Source organism: Malaclemys terrapin, chromosome 20 (assembly GCF_027887155.1).
Source record: "Malaclemys terrapin pileata isolate rMalTer1 chromosome 20, rMalTer1.hap1, whole genome shotgun sequence".
NCBI lineage: Eukaryota > Metazoa > Chordata > Testudines > Emydidae > Malaclemys > Malaclemys terrapin.
In genome coordinates this window covers 2,081,091-2,103,482 of record NC_071524.1, presented here as the reverse complement: position 1 = coordinate 2,103,482, position 22,392 = coordinate 2,081,091, and the positions used below count along the sequence as shown (strand labels likewise).

The following is a 22,392-nucleotide window of genomic DNA, read 5'->3' as shown; positions in this document are numbered from 1 at the left end:
CTCTTTGTGTCATGTGCACACGTGATCAATGCCGACTTTATTCATAGATTCTAGGACTGGAAGGGACCTCGAGAGGTCATCGAGTCCAGTCCCCTGCCCGCATGGCAGGACCAAATACTGCCTAGACCATCCCTAGTAGACATTTATCTAACCTACCCTTAAATATCTCCAGAGACGGAGATTCCACAACCTCCCTAGGCAATTTGTTCCAGTGTTTAACCACCCTGACAGTTAGGAACTTTTTCCTAATGTCCAATCTAGACCTCCCTTGCTGCAGTTTAAACCCATTGTTTCTGGTTCTATCCTTAGAGGCTAAGGTGAACAAGTTCTCTCCCTCCTCCTTATGACACCCTTTTATATACCTGAAAACTGCTATCATGTCCCCTCTCAGTCTTCTCTTTTCCAAACTAAACAAACCCAATTCTTTCAGCCTTCCTTCATAGGTCATGTTCTCAAGACCTTTAATCATTCTTGTTGCTCTTCTTTATATTTTCTTCCAAGTCATTGATAAAAACATTAAATAGCTTATGTCCAAGAACCGCTCTCTGCGGGATCCCACTGAAAGCACAGCTGCTTGATGACGATTCCGCATTTACATTTACATTCTAAGACAGGGGTCGGCAACCTACGGCACGCGTGCCAAAGCTGGCACACAAACCGATTTTTCCTGACACGCGGCCTCAGCCCACCCCGCTCTGGAGTTCCCGCTGCTGGCTCCTGCCAGCCGGGGTCCCCGCAGGTCCCACTCAGCACCCGCTGCCGGCCTGGGTTAAGGAACCCCAGGCTGGCAGCGAGCAGGAGCTGGGGGCAGAAACCCCAGAGTGGCAGCAGGCCGAGCCAGTCGCTGCTCTGGGGTTCTGGCTGCTGGCCCCTCGCCAGCAGGGGTCTCTACCGCACAGCTCCACTCACCTTGCTTCCGGTTGGAGGCTCTCTTGCAGACAGGGTCCAGGCCTCCAGCCCTGCTCAGGCCTACCAGCCACCTACTCCACTCACCTCAGCTGCCAATCTTGGTTTCCAGCCCTTGCACATCCTGCTTTCGGGCCTAGAGTCCCAGCAGGCCACCCTTTATATATAACAGTAGTTTGGTTATATATTATAGACTTATAGAGAGACCTTCTAAAAAGCGTTAAAATGTATTACCGGCACGCGAAGCCTTAAATTAGAGTGTATAAATGAAGATTCGGCACACCACTGCTGAAAGTTTGCCAACCCCTGTTCTAAGACCTATCAGTTAGCCAGTTTTTAATCCATTGAATGTGGGCAATGTTCATATTCTATCGTTCTTAGGGTGACCAGACAGCAAGTGTGAAAAATTGGGATGGGGGTGGGGGAGTAATAGGAGCCTATATAAGAAAAAGACCCAAAAATCAGGACTGTCCCTATAAAATCGGGACAGCTGGTCACCCTAATCGTTCTAGTTCTGTCATCAAAATGTTACGCGGTACCAAGTCAAACACCTTCTCAGAAGTCTAAGTATATTGCGTCAATGCTACTACCTTCATGAACCAAACTTGTAATAATGATATCAAGTTAGTTTGACAGGATCTATTTTCCATAAGCCCTTGTTGATTGGCATTAATTACATTACTCTCCTTTAATTCTTTATTAATTGACCTATATCAGCCACTGGATCGACATCAGGATGACAGGTCTATAATTACTCAGGTCATCTCTTTTACACTTTTTACATATTGGCCCAACATTAGCTTTATTTCAGTCTTCTGGAACTTCCCCCGTGTGCCACAACTTATTGAAAAACACTAACAGGTTAGAGAGCTCCTCGGCCAGCTCTTTTAAAACTCCTGGATGCAAGTTATCTGGACCTGGTGCTTTTAAAATGTCTAACTTTAGTAGCTTCTGTTTAACATCCTCCAGAGATGGAATGGCAAGAGTGTTCTCATCACCATACGATGAGACGATATCATCTGTTTTTTCTCCCAAACCAGAACAGACTGTACTTCTGCCTTTTCTGCATTTCAACAGAACCTAGCAGCTGAAGCGTGGCGTCCATTTAATAAGCAAAGCCAAGAACTTAAAAAGCCCTCTTGCTCCTTCCTAAATAGGTGTATAACCATTCATTTTAACAATCCAGTCGTGCAAATCATCCCGCCAGGTTTCAGTGATACCAACTAGATTGCATTTATGCTCACAAATGAGCAATTTTACTTCCTCCTCTTTGTTCCCCCAGGCTGCCAGCATTGGTGCACAGGCAATTCAAGAATTTCTTCTCTTCGTGCCCTTCGGTTCCTTCATTAATTTGCTTCTCAGCATCTCAATTTTGTGCGGCGTGTTAGTTTCTTCCCTCTTTCTGCCTGCTCATTATGCTAAGGCCTAGGGATGTGCTGGCCGCCCTTTCCTGCAGCCCCATTGGCCGAACCTGTGGACGCGGGAGGTAAACAAACCGGCCTGGCCCGCCAGGGGCTTTCCCTGAACAAGCAGCGGCCCTAGTTTGAGAACCACTGGTTAACACACACACCAGCTACTCTAGCCAGCTTGTCCATAAGGAGATTGGTGCCCCTTTTCCTGAGGTGGAGACCATGCAACTTGTACATCCCCCTCTTCACACAGAAAGTGGCCCAATGTTCAACCAGTCCCTGCTCACCTCGCCAGTGGTTCACTTCCACACTCTACAGCCTTCTGTTTCCCTTTGCTTGTGGGACGGGAACAATCTCGGATAAGATTGCTTGGCTATTCTTCTGCTTCGACATGCTCCCGCGGTCCCTGAAGTCCTCCTCTGCCTGCGAGGCATCTCACTAAAGCAGCATCCATCTCTAGGAACCATCACCAATGCATCCATACCTGATGGCCTCTTGACCCTGTCAGATGACTCTTTGGCCCGGTCCAATGCCCCTTAACCCGATGCGATGATCGCTTGACCCGATGAGATGATCCATTTGACCCATCCGTGCATCGGGTTCATGTGTGATGACCTCCAGCCCCCCAACAGCAGTGCGACCCCCCCCCACCAGGCCAAAGACAGGGGCAGAACAGGCAACACAGGAAATGACTGCAAAAGCCCCCCAAACACACACACACCAGGGTTACATCCACTGGTTTGTTATTATAGGGTATCTCATGAACAATGGGGATGTATATGCTGCTTTGTTGTTGTAGGGTCTCTCATGAGTGGTGGGACTGTGTATTGATTTGTTATTGTAGGGTCTCTTGGGAGAAATGGAGGCTGAGTCCTAGTTTTTTATTGTAGGGTCTTTCTGGGGTAATGGGGCTGCCACCATCACTGTGTTATTGTAGGGTCTCTCTGGCATAACAGCGTTGCACCCACTGTTATTGTAGGGTCTCTCTGGCCCATACTGACTGCAGGGCATGGTGGAGGAGTGCCCAGCCTATGGAGCTGGGGGCAGGCCTCAACTCAGTGCAGGTCCCCAATGAACTGGAGCATGGTCCATTCCAGCAAGGCCCCCAGGACAGGGCAGGGCCCCAGGGTAGACACCCTGAGAGGGGCTGGGCCCCAGGCCTCACAGGCAGCAGCCCCCAGAACCCAATGGCAGCATGAGCCCCTGTCCCCACAGCCACCTCCCCCCCTGGGGGACCCGCCGCTAGGGGGCAGAGCAGGGCTCCGGCTCCGAGGCCCATCCCACGAGGAATTGGGCTGAGACCCAGTGAACCCATTTCAGGCAGGGGCCACACAACAGCTGGAAACCACAGCTAGCCACAGAGGGGGAAGGCCCCATTCCCCATCCCCGAGCCAGCCTGTCTCTGCCCTGGGGCCAGATGGGAGCCAGCGCCCCCTAGAGGGGGAAGGCCCCATTCCCCATCCCCGAGCCAGCCAGTCTCTGCCCTGGGGCCAGATGGGAGCCAGTGCCCCCTAGAGGGGAAAGGCCCCAGACCCCATTCCCTGCCCCCCCTGAGCGAGCCAGCCAGACCCCCCCTGGGGCCAGATGGGAGTCAGTGCCCTCTGTGCCTTATTCCCTGCCCCCTGGCCACACGAGTTCTGGGTCATCTTTGACCCACCCTAAAGATGGAATCCCCCTGCCCTCCAGCGCCTGTTCTGAGTTGGGCAGGGCCCCAGCCCTTGACAGCATGTGTGTGTTTGTGTGTGTTGGGGGGGTGTGCCCAGCTCTATCACTGCCAGCCTCAGGGAAGGGACCTTGGCGGGAGGGGGATGGGCAGCCGGAACCCACCCACCCCCAGAAAGCAGGGCTCATCCCCTCCAGCAGGGGGCAGGACCCTCCCCCCAAGAAAGGACTGTCCGGGAGCGAAGGGCTGACACCATGACTTCAAGGACACTGGGTTACTGAAGTAACTGGGTTTATTCCTCCTAGTACAAAAGCCAGCCAGTGCGGGAGCAGAGACGAGGCAAACAGCAGGGCCAGGGGGAGAGGGTCAAGCCGCCTTTGGGGCAGCCCCATACAAGCCATCACAGCATCAACCTTACGCTAACCCCCTGCCCACAAAGGCCCCTGTCCCCCCCGCATCCCCCTGCACCCACAGTGACAGCAGCTTGGAGCCAGTGCCCCCACCCCTGCCACAGGTACGGTCACTGCTGAAGAAGCCGGGTTTCCATGGCACAGGCTCTGGTAGGGGGTTGCCCTTGCTACTACCAGTAGTAGGCGCTGGTCCCTATGGTGCAGTCCCCAGTGGCTACCCCAAGGGGGTGCTGGTCCCTATGGTGCAGTCCCCAGTTGCTCCCCCCGGAGGCACTGTCACTCTAGAAAAGCCAGGTCTCCATGGCACAATCCCTGATTGGGGGTTGCCTTGCTGCTAACAGTAGTAGGCGCAGGTCCCTCTGGTGCAGCCCCCGGTGCCTCCCCCAGGGGGTGCTCTCACTGCCCTGAGTAGCACCATCCCTGTGGCACCGTCCTCAGTGCCTGGCCACGTGCGCCTGCACCACATCCAGCAGACCCTGCACCAGCCGCAGCACCTCCTGCTCCTCTCCGGCCGGAAAGGCCTCGTTGGGAATGGTGGGCGGGGGGTGGTACATGGGATACTGCGTGGTCTTGTCGTCCACGCCATGCCGGCGCAGTTCAGCCACTTGTGCCGGCAGCCCCTCCAGCCCGGGGTCGTAGGCTGCCACCTTCTGCGCCAGCGAGGCCAGCGTCTGCTCCCGCTCAAAGCGCTCCCCCCGATCGTACACGACAGCCGCCAGGGCCTTCTCCACCGCACGGTGGACCTTGTAGAAGACCCAGTTGGTGCAGCGCTGCCCCACATCGTGGCCAGCCGCCCGCAGGTCGCTCTGGGCCTGCCGGAGCCAGCGCCCGGCCTCCTTGGCCTGGGGACGCCGGCCGGCCTGGGCCCGGTGGTACGACCAGAAATCGTAGTGGAAACCATGGTCCTTTTGGCCGGTGAACTCCCTGCGGCTCTGTCTGTGGTGCCTGGCCTCCCCATCCCATTTGTCCCACGAGGCTGAGAAGCCCCGGTGGCTACTGGGATGGTGCCTGCCGCCCGAGGCCTGGGGGCTGCGGGGATTGCCCGCTGCCCGGGGCTTCCTGCCCTCCTCCAGCTCCTGGAGCCTCTCCCGCAGGTACTTGCAGACCTCGTTGGCCATTTCCTCCTGCCCCATGTTCTTGTCGGGGTGATAGCGAAGGTAGAGCCGCCGGATCGCCTTCTGCCGCTCCCCCTCGGGCAGCTCCCAGATCTTGGCCAGGCAGGTGTCCACCTCCTCCTTCACCTGCCCCAGCGACTGGCGGTACCACGCTTCCCGCCTCTCCTGCTGCCGCTGCTGGTCCGGCACCAGCACCAGTGCCCGACCACGGCCATCCACCTGGATCCTCTTGAACTGATACAGGTCGTTGGCGCTCACCTCCTCCTGGCGCCCAGCTCCCAGGTCGATGCGGTACATGGGCACCGCGCCATCCGGCAGGACTTCCAGCACCACGGCGTACTGGTAGCGCTCCTTGGGTGCCGCCGGGTCCAGGTAACCCACGTAGTCACCCGGGGCGAAGGTGTTGAGGATGCTCATGTCCAGGCTGTCGTACCACTCCTGGGTGATCTCCGTACCAGGGCTGGGCAGGGTGTAGGCGTCGGTGTAGGCGCTGGGTTGCAAGGGCACCCCGTGCCTCTCCAGCATGCTGAGCACTTGGCCGGGGTCCGTGCTGGCCAACATCTGCATGAGGATTGACATGGATTTCCAACGCAACATCCCTCCTATAATACTGGCCACCTCCTGGGTCAAGCTGCTCAGAATCTGGACTGACTGGCCCAGATCCACCATCCTCTCCTGGTGCAGCAGGTAGACCCGGCGCCTCCCATCGGCATGCAGGACCACATGGACAACCTGGGAGACTTGGCTCCCCTCCAGCCGCTTCCCGCGGTGCATCATCGTCGTCTGGATCTTCTCACAGCACACCACCTCCAGCCGCTCGGCAGAGAAAGCCACCTCCCGCTCCCTCCTGGCCGTCTCCGCCTCTTCTTCCTCGTCCCGTCTCTGCCACCTCAGCAGCGCCGCCAAGCCCTCCCGGAATTCGGGAGACACCAGGATGCCGTGGAGCTGGTTCTGTCTCTCGCAGAACTCACCGTAAGGGCACAGCTCTAGAGAGTCCTCCTCCAGCTGCAGCTCCGTGATCTCTGACAGGAGCTGGGGCCTCAGGGGCTGGGGCAGTTGCCGCACCAGCTTCCAGGGGTCGTATTCTGGAGAGGGCAGGTGGCATCTGGAGAGGTCCACCAGGAAATGGAAGGTGCTCCCCAAGGCTTGGCTAACATCGGCAGGGGCACAGTCACTGAAGACCAGGGTATTGGAGCGGTAGAGCTTCCCATCGGTGCAAGGCAGATGGAGCTCTTCCACCCCAGAAAAGTCCGCTTTCCCTTGGCTGAGCAGCTGGAAGAGATGCTGGGTGGCCCGCAGGACGGTCTTGGTGAGGTTGGGCTGCAGGGTTTCCTTGTCTTGGGTCTCCTGGTGGATCCGGCGCAGCACCCGGGCATAGTGCCGGACGGAGGGCTCCTGCTCCACGCCCAGCTTCTGCAGCAGCTCGCTGTAGACAGCCACCAACGGGGGCACGGTGTAGAGATAAGGCCGAAGCTCCTGCTCATGCCGCAAGGAGAAGACCACCTGGCTGGCCTCCGCCACCTGCATCTCCTTCACCAGTACCACCGGCAGCCCCGCCAGGCAGTCAGCGTTGAAGCCCCTCAAGTCGCGCTCCAGGTAGCCGTATGTCTGCATGAAGACATGGGTCCGGGTTTCCCGCCCTTCCTTGGTCTCACACCGTGCTTGACACACGTTCTTCAGGTTGTCCAGGACCACCAGGGCTGGCACAGCCTGCAGCACTCCCAGACGCTCCAGCACGGACCAGGCGTTCTTCATGCAAGGGACAAAGGGCAGGGCAAGGATCACAGCGGACGTCCAAACCAGGGCCACATCCTCCTTCCGTGGCACCACCAGAGCACCCTTGAGGGCCACGGGCTGTGTATGAAGGATGCAGGGTGGATGGAAATTCCTCAGATTGTCCGACACACTCCGTGGAGTGAGGAAACGGATGGACGAGACTCTCTCCAGGAAGCGGTCCGACAGGGAGTCACTGGGCTGGGACAGCAAATGCGACAGAAGCGCCTTCCGCTGGTCGGGGAGGTTGCCGGCCGCCACACCTTCCTGCCCCGCCTGACGCTCGATCTGCGTGGCAAACTCCACAAAGTCGTCCTCCGAGATCTCCCGCTTCATGCCCACATCCCGCAGGAAGGAGTTCACCATGAACTTCTCCATCCTCACCTCCTGGAAGAACGCGTCGGGCACGAACCTGGCGTCGAGCCGCAGCGTCTGGAAGAGCAGCATCTCTCCGTCGTAGAAGTAGGAAGCTGGGTGCAGGACCCCCTGCTTGTCCCGGATGAAGCTGACGGGCCCGAAGGCCGAGACGATGGTCTTCTTCTCCGCCTGGTACTCCTCCCCGTACTGCTTTTGGATGGTGAAGAGCAGCCGTAAGGCCTCAAGCAGCTGGGATTCTGGGAGACGGGGCAGACGGGGCAGGAGATGGCGGATGAATTGCTGCAGATCATTCAAGACGCCAATGCCAAGACGTTTGGAGAGCCCCCGATGGAGATCGTTGTCCTGGAGCAAGACAGTCTGCTGGTCCAGTTCGTACAAGGCCTGGAAGTCCTTCGAGAGCTTGGGGATCTTGGTCTCTAGGATGTAGACGTTGTGGTAAAAGGCCAGCGCCACCCACGTCCCCTGATGCGTCTGGAACAAGGGCAGGGACTGGAGCTGAGCCAGCAGGTCGTGCGCCAGCTCCTCCACCTTTTGCGTGAGGAACCTCAACAGCCCGATGGTCTCATAGGACTTTAGCTCATCCCAACAGAGACCAGGCCTAGCGGACAGCTGCTTCAGCACCGAAACGGGGTCGTGTGTCTGCAGCAGGCGTGGGCGGATGCAGTGGAAGCGGATATCATGGGGGATCATCAGGATATCCAGCTTGGCAAAGCCAAGCTTGCCCAGAGAGATTTCCACCTCGCTGGTGTACCCATGGATGATGCTGGGCAGGGAGACCAGAGGAACCAGGCGCTCGTCTCCAGGCTGGTCGCTGCAGATGGGGAGGATGGCCGAGTACTCGAAGAGGGAGACCAACTCTTTGAAGGCCTTGCTCATGGCTTCTTCCTTGCGTTCACTGTCCTCACAGATCATGTGGTTTAAGAGCTTCCACACCTCTTTCAGCCACTTCCGGGACTCTGCTGACTGGGCCTCCCAGTCCGGCTGCCCCAGCACCTCCTGAATGAACATGGCCGCCTCCTTCAGGGTGAATGCCTTCAGGAAGCCGGCCTGGAGCAGCAGCGGCTTGTGGCTGACGTAGTAGGCAAGGAATTGGTGATGCTGCCGCGGGAAGAGGCAGTGGGCTGTGCTCTGGAACACCGGCTCCCGGGTGCTGAACGGCCGCAGCATGCCGTCGTGGGTCACGGAGAGTGGCAGCCCCTCCAGGTCCCTGACGTCCCCTTTCCGCAGCTCCTTCAGGCAGAACTCCAGCAGGAGAAGGCAGCTGGACTGGTCCTTCAGGGGCGTCTCCGAGACCCGGCAGGGCGGGTCCAGAGGCAGCGCTTTGAGAAAGCAGCGGAGAGATCCAGGATTCAAGGTCAGGACCTTCACGCCCGCCCTGGTGAACTCGGCGTGGATCTGTCGGAGGCTGCGGAAGGCCGGGACGAGCTTCATCTCAAGTCTTTGGAGGACACGGCTCATGGAGTCACAGGCCTCCTCCTGCAGGAAGAAGGGCTCCTGGAGCAGGTGGCCCTCACCGGTCGCAGTCCATGTGATTCTCACCATCTCCACACTGTGCACATGGCGGCGGATGGTCTCCGTCTGGTAAACGGGTATCAGGGGCTGCTGCATCTCCGCAATGAGCTCGTAGACCTGTTTGACCAGCTGGTGCCAGGGCGGGGCCACGCGCTCCTTCACGGCTGGGAAGTATCGGAGATATTTTGGCTCCAGCATCTTCAAGCAGGCCTGCAGTGTCGTGAAGCACAGCGCCTCCCCCAGCTTCTTCCTCAGCCAATCCAGCAGCCGGCAATAGAGCGGGGCCAGCAGCCGCTGCATCAGGAAGCCATTCCAGGCTGTGTTCCGGCTCCCACCGTCCTCTTTGTGCAGGTCGCGGCGAGCTGAGTCCACCGAGAAGTTGCCGTTGATGTGGACGGGCAGGCCGGTCTCCAGCGGCAGCGGCAGGGTGCAGAAGGCCCTGCCAGGCAGGACTGCGTCCAGGCAGGCGGCCACGGCGCCGTACGGTAGGCGCTCTGGGTCCGGAGACTCCTTCTTGGCTGCGTCGTCTACCCCGGCCTGCCACACCACTCCCCAGCTGGTGGGAGGCCGAGAGCGGCCGTGACTGACTTTCATCGTGTAGACAACCCTCACCGGCGTGGCCTCCTCGCTGCCCGAGACAGCCATTTGGCTCAGCCGCTCCTGGAACGCCCTTCGCAGTGCTAGGTTGCCTTCCTCCATCTCCGTCTCCACCCGCAGCAGCTCCCGCGGCTGCGCCCTGCCCTCGGTGATCTCGGAGAAGACGACTGTCCTCAGATGGCGAAGGAACAGCACCAAGCTCTCTGCCTCCTGCACCAGCGCCTCCTGCATCGCCTCCAGGACCTCTTCATGGATAACCCGCTGGCACACCCGCGAGCCAGCCGCGCCCTCCGCCGTCCGCAGTGGCAGGCGGAAGAGCACGCCCTGGCTCAGGTCGAAGAGGTTGGGCAGGAAGGTGGTGTAGACGTCGGGGAAGGTCTTCTTGAAGTCCCCGTTGACGCTGAACATGGCGCCCGGGTAGTGCTCGCTGGCCGTGGGCACGTAGCGGAGATGGGGATCGAAGACGCCCAGGGCGCTGTCGCCCGTCATGAAGGCGGGGCAGTCCGTCAGGTGGAAGACGGCGTTAAAACCCAGTCCGTACTTGCCCGTCTTGTCCTGCCGCCCACCTTTGCCCCCCACGCCCAGTCGCTGGATGCCCTCGATGTCCTCCTGCGTCAGGGGCTTGTCGTTGTAGACGCAGAGGGCGGGGCCTTGCAGGCCGCCCCACTCCTCGGAGATGACGCGCTGGGTGGGGTGGTGGCGCCGGTCCCAGACGAAGTGGATCCGACTGGCGCCGGCGTCGTCGGCGTTCTGCAGCAGCTCCTTCAGCACGTCGCGGGAGGACGAGGAGTATTCCCGCAGGATGTTCCGCAGCCGCACGGTCAGCTCCTCCCGGGCGCCGAACTCCGACGCCCACGGTGCCAGCTCCAGCCCCCGGATCTTCCCCTGGGCCAGCGCCCGGTGCCTGGTGGTGGGCACGCCGTAGCGCAGTGCCACCTCCCGGGGGATCCGGCCGTGGCACAAGGGCGTCCCCTCCTCCCGGGGCAGCCAGGGTGTGTCATCGAAGTGCAACTTGGCCACCGGGCGCAGGACACCCTGCTGATCCGGGAAGAAGATGCCCTGAGTTTCGTAAGCGCCCACCGGCTGCCGATCCGGCGAGTCCTCCATCAGCCCGATGGTCACTAGCCTCAGCACCAACTGCAGCTCCTCTGGGGACAGACTCCGCCCAGCTGTCTTCCCGGCCAGGTCCCGGAGCACCCACGTGTAGTTCTCCAAGGCGAAGGTCTCCTGCAGCCCCACGCACCCCCACAGCGCCTTGAACCCCCAGTACTCTTGCGGCAGCTGGTGGAGATACGGGGAGGCCTCGAATGACAGCACCCGGGCCACTGCCTTCACCGACACAAACTGCGCCCCCACCAGGACAAAGGAGAATGCTGCAGCCTTCTCAGCTACCTCCTTCTTGCATGTGGGCTGCTTGCTCAGCAGCTTGTCCAGGTAGGCGTAACACTGCCGCGCGGTCTCCTGCAGCTCCGGCTTGGGCAGGGCGTTGGAGCCCTGGCACGCCTCCACCAGCTGCTGCAGCACCATGCCGGCCGGCGGCTTGCGGCTCAGCCCCAGGAAATCTTGGAGCGCCTTGGAGAACCTGAAGTCCCCTCCCAGGTCCTTGTTGGCCAAGACGGGTTGGATCAGCCCCACCAGGCTCCTGTGCTTGTGGTGGTAGAGGTCGGTGGGCCGGCAGAGCTCATGGCGGGCACCAGGCAAGGCAGCCGGCAGGAAGGGGACGGCACGGAAGGCCACCTGGGCAGTGTTGTCCAAACCCTGTTCCAACAGCTGCTCCAGCAGCTCCAGGATGCAGCAGGTTCTCTGACAGCCCTGCCGCTGGTCACGCTGCCAGAGAGGCTGCACGGTGCGGGCCCGCTCCAGCAGCTCCTTCATCGGCACCACGTCCTTGGCCATGCCCAGCTCCTCCAGCCGCAGCAGTCTCTTCGGCGCCAGGAAGCCAGTCCCAGTGGGGAAGCGCCCGTCCTGGGGGTCGTACAGCGGGGCGGCTCTGCCCCGGGGGTGCACCAGCTTCCTGATGGGCTGCAGCTGCCCTCGGGGGGTGGTAGGGATGCAGGACACAGAGGCCAGCAGCTGGTCTACCATGGCATCGCTCATGTCCAGGGCGTGAAGAATCAAGGCGTCACGGTCGGGTGCGTCCAGCGTGCCCATGTTGGCAAACACGATCTTCTGGTAGAACCTCACCCAGTCATAGGTGTTGGGCAGCAGGGTGTCCTCCTGGCCACTGGCCTGGAACCCAGATCTCACCCAGTTCGGCAGCTGCACGGCCAGGAGGGGCTCGGGCAGCAAGTTGGCAAAGACCCTGGCGGCCGTTTGCCCCACCTGCGTGTTACGGGTGATGGTGGAGTCCAGGAAGCGGGCGTTGTTCATGGTGCACCATCGCCGGCCGTCGGAGAACAGCGCCAGGTCCCGCCCATCGGCCAGCGCGTGGTAGAAGGCCTTCACGGCCTCGGTGAAGGGATGCCTGGCTTTGCCGGCATCCGGCCAAAAGGTGTGGTATTCGTAGTCCTCCAGGTCACCCTCCCGGTGCATGTCTCGGAGCAGGCTCAGTGCTTGGAGCCAGGCAGCCGGCACCGCGTCGCGCAGCAGCGCCCAGTTCCACTCGCCCTTGGCTGTGGCATCCCAGAGTCCTTTGCGATTGGAGAGGACGGCGAAGGCCCCGTGGAGGTGAACCGGGAGGCCGGAGGCAATGGGCAGGGGCAGGAAGCAGAAGACGCGCCCATCAAAGCCGTCCAGATGTGGAGCCCACTTCCCCGGCTCAGTGGGGGCGAGCGGCAGAGCCACTCCAGCGCTGGGGGGCGAGGGCCGGGTCCCGTCACGCATCCCCTGCTGAAACAGAACCAAGGACTCTCCGGTGCCCTGGGCGGTGTGTACCAGGTAGTGGCTGATGGTGATGTCCGACTCCCACTGTACCGTCAGTTGTTCGATGCTGGACTGGCCCATCCTGGAATCTCCAGCATTCTCAAGGCACTTGATCTGCTCCCGGCACAGCGTGGCCAGGGACTGGGTGGCTTCTGGGGAGGGGGCCTGGTTGGGAAGGCGCTTCAGCGACACCTCCCGCACCCCACGTAGGAAGAGCAGCAAGAGGTGGCAAAAGTCCCGGAAGCCACTCTGGAGCCTCTCGACCCGGTCGACGCTGAAAGCCACCTGGCTGATCCGCGACTCCCGGGCCTCCTCCTCGGTGCGGAAAGGCAGGCGGAAGAGCGTCCCCGGGAAGTCGAACGGCTCCTTCGTTTGGAACCCAAACAAGCCCCGGTAAGGCCGGAACTGCTCGGCGAAGGTGGTCAGCGTGGCCGGGCGCTGGCGCAGGTCCAGCCGGATGCCGGGGCAGGCCGGGTTGGGGATGTGCTTCCGCAGGTGGGTGACGTTGGGGTCGAAGATCAAGAGGCTGCTGCCGCTCAGCACAGAGGGCACATCGGTCACGTGGTAGACTGTGTTGAAGCCCAGACCGAACTTGCCGATCTTGCCCTCCTGCCCTTCCTTGGTGGCGGCTCCCACCCGGATGATGTTGACTAAGTCTTCCTCGGTGAAGGCTGCATCGTTGTAGGACCAGAGGGCCGGGCCGTGGCAGGGGGCCATGCCGGGATCCAGCAGCCCGGCCGTGCCACCACCGTGGCGCCGCAGATCCAGCAGGAAAGAGCATGCCCTGGCACCGGCGTCCTCCGCGTTCTGGATCAGCTCTTTGAAGAGGTCGGCCTCTTCCGTATACTCCCGCAGGATGTTCCAGATCCGCGTGGTGATGGGCTCCGAGGGCCCCCACGCCTCAAACAGCTGCGGCTGCAGCACCCGCGTGCTCAGCAGCGCCACCCCCAGGAAGGTGGCCGTAGCCGGTGCCACCGCCTCATGCACCACGGCCAACTCTGCGTCGTCACCTTCCAGATCTGCCAGGCTGGCCCGGTCAATGTCGCAATACAGGGCCAACGAGGCTGGACGCAGAGTGAAGCCGGATCCTCCCGGAGCCTGCACCGGCACTGGCAGGTCTCTGTCGCCTCGGTGCCCTCTGCTTTTCAGCCAGTCTAGGATGGCCACGGTCAGCCGCAGCTCTGCCTCGGTGCCACCTCCGGCGCGACCCTCGATCTCCTTCCCCAGCCGGCACAGGGCCTGGCTCAGCTCCTCCTCGCCCACTGTATCCCGCGCCCCCCAGGCCAGGAAGAGCCGGCGGTAAGGCAGTAGCTCCTGGGGGACCCTCGGCACCAGGCAGCTCAAGTCCAGGCCGGCAGGGTAGGCCAGCACCACCTTGGCTGGGACGGAGAATCCATTGCCGGTCCAGACGACAGCGTGGGACAACGCCACCTGAAACTGCCTCAGATTCTGCTGCATGTGCTGGTAGACGACGTGAAGCTTCGGCAGCAGCGTCCTGGTGTCCTTGGGCTGGTCCCCCTGTGCCAGGAGCAGCAGGTTCACCAGCACCTTCTCCGGGGGGGGCGGCCGGCTCAACCCCAACTTCTCCTCGGCCGGCTCTCTGAAGGCGTCCGTCAGCGGCATCGCCAGCCCCGCCAGGCCGGCGTAACGGGCTGATCGCAGCCTCTCCGGGGGAAGGAAAGGTCCATTCGGCTGGCGCTCGGTCGGGTCGGTGGCGGGCACCCAGGGCAGGTCCCGCAGCCGCTGCAGTTTCTTCTGGCAGAAGCGGCGTAGCACGGAGGTCTGGTTGCACAGGTCGATCAACGCTCGGGATTTGGCCGTGGCCCCGGGGGCGTCTCTGGCCTGCTGGAGCCGGCCCACCTCCTGGGCTGCCGCTAGCACGTGGTCTGGGGTGATGGCTGTCTCGCTAGTCTTCAGCCCCAGGGCACAGAGGGACCGGAGCACGGCCGCCTCCCGGAAAGCCATGGGTGGGAAGCAACGGGGGCCCAGCAAGGCCCGGAAAATCATGTTTTGGGGGTCGAAGAGCTCGTTGGCACGTGCCAGGGTCCCGCCGCGGTCCATGAAGGCCAGCTCCTCGCACAGCGCCTGCAGCTCCTTGCTGTGCCCGAAGAGGGCGTCCCCGTGCCGCAGCACCCACAGCATGAGCCGCTCGGCGTCCGGCGCCCGCTTGGCGTACACCCCCTTCTTCACCGCCCTCACCGCCAGCAACGCCAGCTCTGCCGCGCCAAGCAGCCTGTCCCGGCTCTGCAGCAAAAGCCGGCGGTCCGCCTCGTCCCGGCACCGCAGCACCGGCTCTGGCAGCACCAGGTCTTCAGGCACCGCCGGCACCGTGCTCCTCTCCAAAGCTTGGTAACTGCCGGCTGCCACCAGCCCGGCCGGGCAAGGCGGCACGACGGAGGGCATCTTCTGGAAGATGGGCAAGCTGCCCAGCACCACGGCCTCCCGGTTGGAGAGGGAGGAAGCGGGCGCCTGGGAGAGAAATTGGCAGAGGATTCTGCCGCGATCTGGGGGCAGGGAGCGCAGCCGGGCAGCCACGCCCGCCACGCCCAGGTGGTCGAAGGCTCTCAGCGCGTTGCCGGCCGTGGGCGCCAGGACGTAGTCTATCAGCTGCCGGTGCCAGAGTGCTTGGTCCCAACTGTGGATCACCGTGCAGCCCAGAGCCTCCAGGACGCCAGATTCATCCTCAGTAAGGCTGCGCCCCTCCCAGCTCCGGAAAAGCAGCGTGGGCGTGGGAGAGAGCCGCGCCAGCTGGAGGCTACGGGCGCCCTTGCCCGGGGGGGTGAGGGGGATGAGCGGGTGGCCCTCAAACAGCGCCAGGGAGCAGACATGGTGCTGTAGGAAGTCCCAGAAGGCAGCCAGCCACTGGCGGGGAGGCTGGCGAGGGTGGTCGCCCGGGCACCAAGTGACGTGGGCAGAGCCGCCTTTGAACCAGTCTGCGGGGAGGGCGGCCTTCAGGTTCTGCTTAATGACAGCCAGGTCCAGAGAGACGAGGTTCCTGAACAGCCCTGCAAGAACCAGAGACACCCGGGATCACAGCCGGACCAGAACCACGTCGGCTCCCAGTCCCGCAGGCAAACCCAGAGCAGCGTAATATAGTCAGTCCACCGAAAATGCAGCCACCTCTGGGGTGGGGTGCGGGTGGCTAGTTATACGGGGACCCCTCACCCGGCACTGAGATGCGGCTGCCTCTCGGATGGGGTGCAGGGGCTGGGTAACGGGGCCCAGCAACGTTCATGTTGTCCCAGGCACACCGGGCAGAGACGGGCACCTAAGGACGGACGGTTCCCACTTACCCTGCTCCGCGATCCGGTGCAGGTGACTCAGCAGGGCGGGTGTCAGATCCTCCGGCAGAAAACTGTCAGCCAGGCCAGGGAGCAGAATCCTGGAAACCAGGAATTCAGAGAGTTAAGACAGTAGGCTGGGAGGGGTGGGGGGGGGGCAGGGAATGGGGCCTGTTCCCTCTAGGGGGTGCTTGCTCCCATCTGGCCCCAGGGCAGGGACTGGCTGGCTCAGGGGGGTGGGGAATGGGACATGGGGCCTTTCCCCTCTAGGAGGCACCAGCTCCCATCTGGCCCCACACCAGGGGGCTGGTTGGCTGGGCGGGGGCAGTGGGATCCCCGTTCCATGGGCTGATTCGTGGCCCGGGTCCCTGCGTCTCAGCCCAGCTCCCAACAGAACCTGCTTTTCCCAGGTGCCGCGGGCTGGCGAAGCCGCGCTCACTAGGTGTCCTCTGGCCCGGGAGGCGGGTGGAGGGGCCAGGGGCTCTCTTACCTGGGGAAGGCCTCGCTGTCAGCATAGACCGTGCCGCTGGCACCCCCAAAGCAGGCAAAGCCCCCATCAGCACGTGGCAGCAGCTCCAGGCCCGCCAGTCCCCCGTAGCGCTTGTCTCCGGCCACGTACTCCAGCAGCAGCCGCTTGTCGGCCGGGTATCGGGCAGGCCCCACACGGCCCAGGACCTTTCGCACATAGGCCGGAGTGGCCTCCTTCACTGCCGGGCCGCCCGCGGCCAGCGCCCGGCGCACATGGGCTGGCACCGTGGCCAGCGGCTCGCCCGCCTGCACCAGGGCGTCCTCCAGCACCCGGAGCGTGGCCTCGCCGGCCCCGTTCTGCGGCAGGAACACGGCGTCCGTGGCTCGGAGCCGGCATGTGCCGGGTTGGCCGGCCGGCACCAGTGCTTCCATGCCCCACAGCTGCTGGCAGATCCGTTCCGTCAGGCTCCGGTAGCGCTGCTGGTGCCGGCTCAGCTCCGGGTCGGGCCAGGCGCCATAGGGGTCGCCGGGACAAGCCGCCGCCACCACGACGGCCTGGCGGTAGGCCAGCGGCAGCACCACCTCGGTCAGCAGCTGGTTCCACCGGGCGGCGTGGTCCCGGCTGCAGTCTTCTTCAACCCACTGGACGTGCCGCCGGTCGTCCGTCAGGTGGAAGGGGGCGTTGATGTGGAGGGGCAGTCCTGTGGCATTCTCCTCCGTGGCTGGCAGCGGCAGAAAGCAGCAGAGATGCCCGGCACAGCCGCCCCGCAGCGGGTACGCCAAAGCCACGCCAGGCAAGCTCCCCAGCGCGCCCGCCAGCTCCGCCAGCTCCGGGAAGGCACCTTCGGTTGGCACGGCCGAGACCACCAGCCACTCGCGCTCTGCGTCTCCGTCAGCAGCCGTGCCATGCGCAGCCACGGCCTTGATGCAGGCTGCGGTGGCCAGCGCCGCAGCGGCCACGTCGTCCTGGACCAAGCCCGGCCCGTTGAGCGGGCGCGGGGCGGCTGTGGTCTCCAGCAGCTCCGTCGTGGCCCCCTGGGCATCCACCATCTTCAGAGCCAGGCGCCGGACGTGGCGGAGGAAGAGGAGGCAGGTGGGGGCGTCGTGGATGAAGGCCAGGAAGAGCTGACGCACGCGCTCGGGACTGTACAGGTTGTCCGAGATGCCGGAGGGTTCGTGGCGCAGCGGGAAGCGGAAAAGGGTCCCGGGGAAGCGGCCGGCCGCCGGGGACCCCTCGCCGTGCCCCATTACCTCCAGCGCCCCCCAGAAGGGCGTGAACTGGTCGGCCAGCTCCGCTGCCTCCTCCAGGTGCCACTGCTGCCCGCCGTCCGCCAACGCCACCCGCTGCGGGTCCAGCACGCCCAGCCAGGGGCCACTCAGCACCGCCGGCAGGTCTGCAGGGAGAGGGGATGAGAGATGGGGAGCCCCAGCTGTGACCCCAAAACCCCCCAGAGACCCCCTGGCTGTGACCCCAAACCCCCTAAGCTCCCCCAGACCACCCCCCCGGGCTCCCACAGAGACTCCCTGGCTGTGACCCAAACCCCCCAGGGCTCCCCCAGAGACCCCTAGCTGTGACCCCAAACCCCCTAAGCTCCCCCAGAGACCCCCCAGGGCTCCCCCAGAGACCCCCCAGGGCTGTGACCCAGACCCCCTGGGCTCCCCCAGAGACCCCCCAGCTATGACGCAGACCCTCCCGAGCTGCCCCAGGGACCCCCCCCAGTTGTGACCCAATCCCCCACCCCCCCCGAGCTTCCCACCACGTGAGGTCCCTGCCCCCGGGGCGCTCACCTGTCAGGTGATAGACGGAGTTGAAGCCCAGGCCGAAGCGGCCGACGGTGCCGGGGTCGCGCAGCTTGTGGCTGTCGCCCGTGCTCTGGATCCCGTCCCAGTCGGCCTCCGAGAACAGCCCATCGTTGTAGGCCACCAGCGCCGGGCCTGGAGCCAGGGACAGCGAGTCAGGGGCAGGGCCTCGACCCCCCAGACAGCGTGTGAGGGGCGGGGCCTCGACCCCAACCCCCCCCAGACAGCGTGTGAGGGGCGGGGCCTCGACCCCCCAGACAGCGTGTGAGGGGCGGGGCCTCGACCCCAACCCCCCCCAGACAGCGTGTGAGGGGCGGGGCCTCGACCCCCCAGACAGCGTGTGAGGGGCGGGGCCTCGACCCCAACCCCCACAGACAGCACACGAGGGGCGGAGCCTCGACCCCCCAGACAGCACACAAGGGGCGGGGCCTCGACCCTCCAGACAGCGTCAGGGGCGGGGCCTCAATACCCCATGTGATGTTATGAGTGTAAAATATTTCATTGAAAGGTGACAGTGTCCCTAGACCTTACCTGTTTCCTGTGTGGAGAATAATGACAGTGAAGGAAATGTGCCTGTGTCTGTCAGGGGGATTGACTTGCCTATGGAGGGAGCTACCCCAGCCTCCAAGCCGGTGTCTGTGAATAGCCCTGTGTGCTGGGACAAGGGAAATGAAATCCCGAGTTGTGTCTGTTAAAGGGAAAGGTTTTTTCAGCTCTGCTTTGGAGCAAACACAAGGTGCCTTTCAGCCTGCGGTGGTTGAGAATAGTGCAGTTGTCTCAGAGTTGGTTCTGAATTCAACTAAAGCCCAGGAAGGGAACGGTCCTAAGTTTGTGTGTGCTGGGGAGAACGGTCCTGTAACTAGGTTGCATCCAGTTAGTGTCTTAGCAAAATCCCAGAGACCAGACAATTCTGGTGCTTATATTTTGCCTGTTGCCAATGTGTGGCTGGAAAAGGGTGTAGCACTGTCTGATCAGGGTGATATCCTAGCCAGGGCACAAGGAGAGCAGAAAGATAATTTAATTGTTTTACCCACTGATGGTGTGGAAACTTGCCACAAGGAGAAAATGATTCCTAAACTTGTGTGTGTTGAGCTTAACAACTTGCAGGTTGCCAGTGACTATGAGGAAAGTTGCAGAGGGAAGGCAAGTACCTCTAACCTTTTATCTAGTGAGTCTATGAGTTTGCCTGAAAGGGGATTGTGTGGAAATCCACCTGATGGGCCAAAGATGATCATGGATGTAAGACCCAGAAAGAGTCTGTTGTGGCTCAGGGAAGTGTTCATTTAGAGCAAGCCCTAGGTGAAAAGGGTAAGAGCAGAATTTCTGTGAGGGGTGAATTGCTGCTTAGGCTACGTCTTCACTACCCGCCTGAATCGGCGGGTAGAAATCGATCTCTCGGGGATCGATTTATCGTGTCTCATATTTGCGTATCTTAAATCGACACCCCGCCCTCCCCCCCAGTGAAGACATAGCCTTGAGAAGCTGCTAAGGAAAGAAATCCTCATGGTAATCTGTGCAAGCAGTTTGCTACAACTGAAGGGTGTAAAAGTGGTTTAATCAAGGAAGCGTCAGTTCCTAACAGCCAGAAATTTTCTGTTGTGAATGGATCCACTGACTTTCCTTTTGAGAGATCCAGTGTGGATAGCTTTGAGAAGGTCTCAGATGGAGTAAAAGCTGTTAAGGAATTTAAACAGCCCTATGACCAAGTGGCTGGGCGTGGCCAGCTTGTTGGAAAGACAATGGTGTTGGGACAGGACTGTCTCCATGCTAATTCTTTCATTGAGCAGTCTGTGCTTCAGGGTCTGAGGACAGATTTGGTTACTGGTGTTTCAAAGCAGAACAGTTTGCACGGGAGAGCAAGCAAACTCTCACCCTCAGACTCTTTGGATTTGTGTGGTATCTAAGACAGAGTCCAGCCTTGGAATTGGTAGCAGCTAAACGCTAGCATCTGTGTTGATGCAAATTACCTGGCTGATGGGGAGAAGAAAGACTTGCTAATAGCTAAAAGAACAGGAGTACTTGTGGCACCTTAGAGACTAAGGGTACGTCTTCACTACCCGCCATATCGGCAGGTAGTGATCGATTTTTCCTGGGATCGATATATTGCGTCTCACTAAGATGCGATATATTGATCCCCGAACGCGCTCACCGTCGACTCCGGAACTCCACCAGAGCGAGCGGCGGTAGCGCAGTTGATGGGGGAGCCGCGGCCATCGATCCCGCGCCGTCTGGACCCCAGGTAATTCAATCCAAGATACTTCGACTTCAGCTACGCTATTCGCGTAGCTGAAATTGCGTATCTGGGATCAATCCCGCCCCCAGTGTAGACCAGCCCAAACAAATTTATTTGAGCTATTACTGCTAATAGCTGTTAGCACAGAGAGCCCAGCCAATCAGCCAGTGAATTCTGTTAAGCAAGAGAAATCCGGGTTTAATCCTTCAGGAGAAGGAGGAAAGAGAAAACTTACTTTTGCAAAGGGAAACCACAGGGTAACCCTAAAAGGCCCAAACCCCAATGGTACTGAGCCAAAGGTGTGGCATAGCAAATGGACACTTGCAATGAATTTGTTGTTGTTGCTAATGGTAATTTTGGTTTTGCTATTACCAAGAACTGTGAAAATGTACAATGTGCCTAATCTATTGGAAAATCCCTTGAACATGTTGAAAGTGATACATAAGAACACACCTTATGTTACAAGGCTTGTAATGCTAATGTTGCACCGTTACTGCCTGTAAACAGTATTAGAACTTTTCACAGGAGAAAAGACATTCCAGACTTGATGGGCTGTATGAAAAGGGAAACGGAGACACGCTACCAGATTGCTTTCACAGCTAAATGCCAAGATTCCTACACTGTGAACAACATTAACATCGACGTTGATTTGATGTTAATTGGGTTCCAAACATTTGCCCGAGCTTGTATGGATAAAGTAGCTATGTTCTTTAGCTCTGGGCAAGATCACATGAGACATACAGGAACCATGCTGCAACAGAAGATCCAATCCACTATGGTGCTAACCAAGTTTTACCGTAAGTTCATAAAGAGATTCAATCATGTTATTGAACAGGACTTTAATAAGCCATTTCTGTTCTACCCTGATACAGCTTCTAACCCAGTACAAGCTGTAATGAGACAGAGCCAAGGATGGGGAGTTTTGGGGATGCAATCAGTGATGTTTGTGTCATCCCTTCCTGCATCAATTTTGCGTTGGGGGTTTGATGTTATGAGTGTAAAATAATATTTCATTGAAAGGTGATAGGGCCAGAAAGAGTTAATTAGCTCACAGACTGACCTGACCCACGGGTGAACTGTAGAAACTGGTTAGGAAGATAGGTAAATGAATAGAGCTTTGAAATGTAAGTCTGTATTGTTAGAGGTAGAAGGGGAGATGTTTGCTCGGGTCTAGTGATGTAAGCAAACAAGTCTTGTCTATTGCTCTAGCTTTGATTCAAAGATCAAAAAGGAATATTAACATTTATGATAATCCTTGAGTGAAATAGTATTATTGTCTCTGTCTCTTTGAAGGTTGTGGTAACCGGTATCTGAACTGTTTAATGGATAAATTACCCTGTGCTAATTGCCAGGATGTTTGGAAGGAGAGTTAAGCCTATTGTTTTCTCAGGCCGAAAGGCTGCTGGAAATGTATAAGAACCCTGGGACACGATCCTTCTTCAGCTCAGATCTGCTTTGGGTTTCAAGAGGGGGAAACCTTAAGCCACAAGGATTGAGATCCCCAGTCACTGACTGGAACCACCCTGAATATGGACATTGGACTATAACCTCTGGACTATTTCTAAAAGGACTTTTGGCAACTACAAGCTCACCTTTGCTATGCATCTGAACCTCACAAATTGAATTCAAGTCTGTCTGTAGATTGATCTTTTAACCAACTCTCTCTCTCTTTTCTTTTTGAATACATTTTAGTTTAGTTAATAAGAATTGGCTATAGTGTGTATTTTGGGTAGGACCTAAGTTATAATTGAATCTGAGTATCTGGCAGTTCCTTTGGGATTGGAAGAACCTTTTCTTTTATATGATGAGATAAGATTTTCATTAATCATCATCATATCTGACGTGTGTGTCTGGATGGAGGCCTGAGGCTGGGCACTTTAAGGGAACTGCGTTGTTTGGACTTCTGAGTAACCAGTGAGGTAATACAGAAGCTGTTTTGGGCTGGTTGGTAAATCTAAGTATTGGAATAACTAACAGCGTTTGGG

The 22,392-nt window shown here is 59.7% G+C and overlaps 1 protein-coding gene across 1 annotated transcript in view; it reads right to left on the bottom strand.

Moving 5' to 3' along the window:
- Positions 1–4,252: 4,252 nt before the first annotated feature.
- Positions 4,253–22,392, bottom strand: part of LOC128826550 (sacsin-like) — a 30,235-nt gene continuing 12,095 nt past the window's right edge. The window contains exons 5-8 of the mRNA XM_054009891.1: positions 18,163–18,309; positions 16,397–17,768; positions 15,919–16,007; positions 4,253–15,630 (exon numbers count right to left, since the gene is read on the bottom strand). Of these exons, the coding sequence (XP_053865866.1) occupies positions 4,823–15,630; positions 15,919–16,007; positions 16,397–17,768; positions 18,163–18,309 (12,416 nt within the window). The 3' untranslated portion in view covers positions 4,253–4,822. The remainder of the gene's footprint in view (positions 15,631–15,918; positions 16,008–16,396; positions 17,769–18,162; positions 18,310–22,392) is intronic.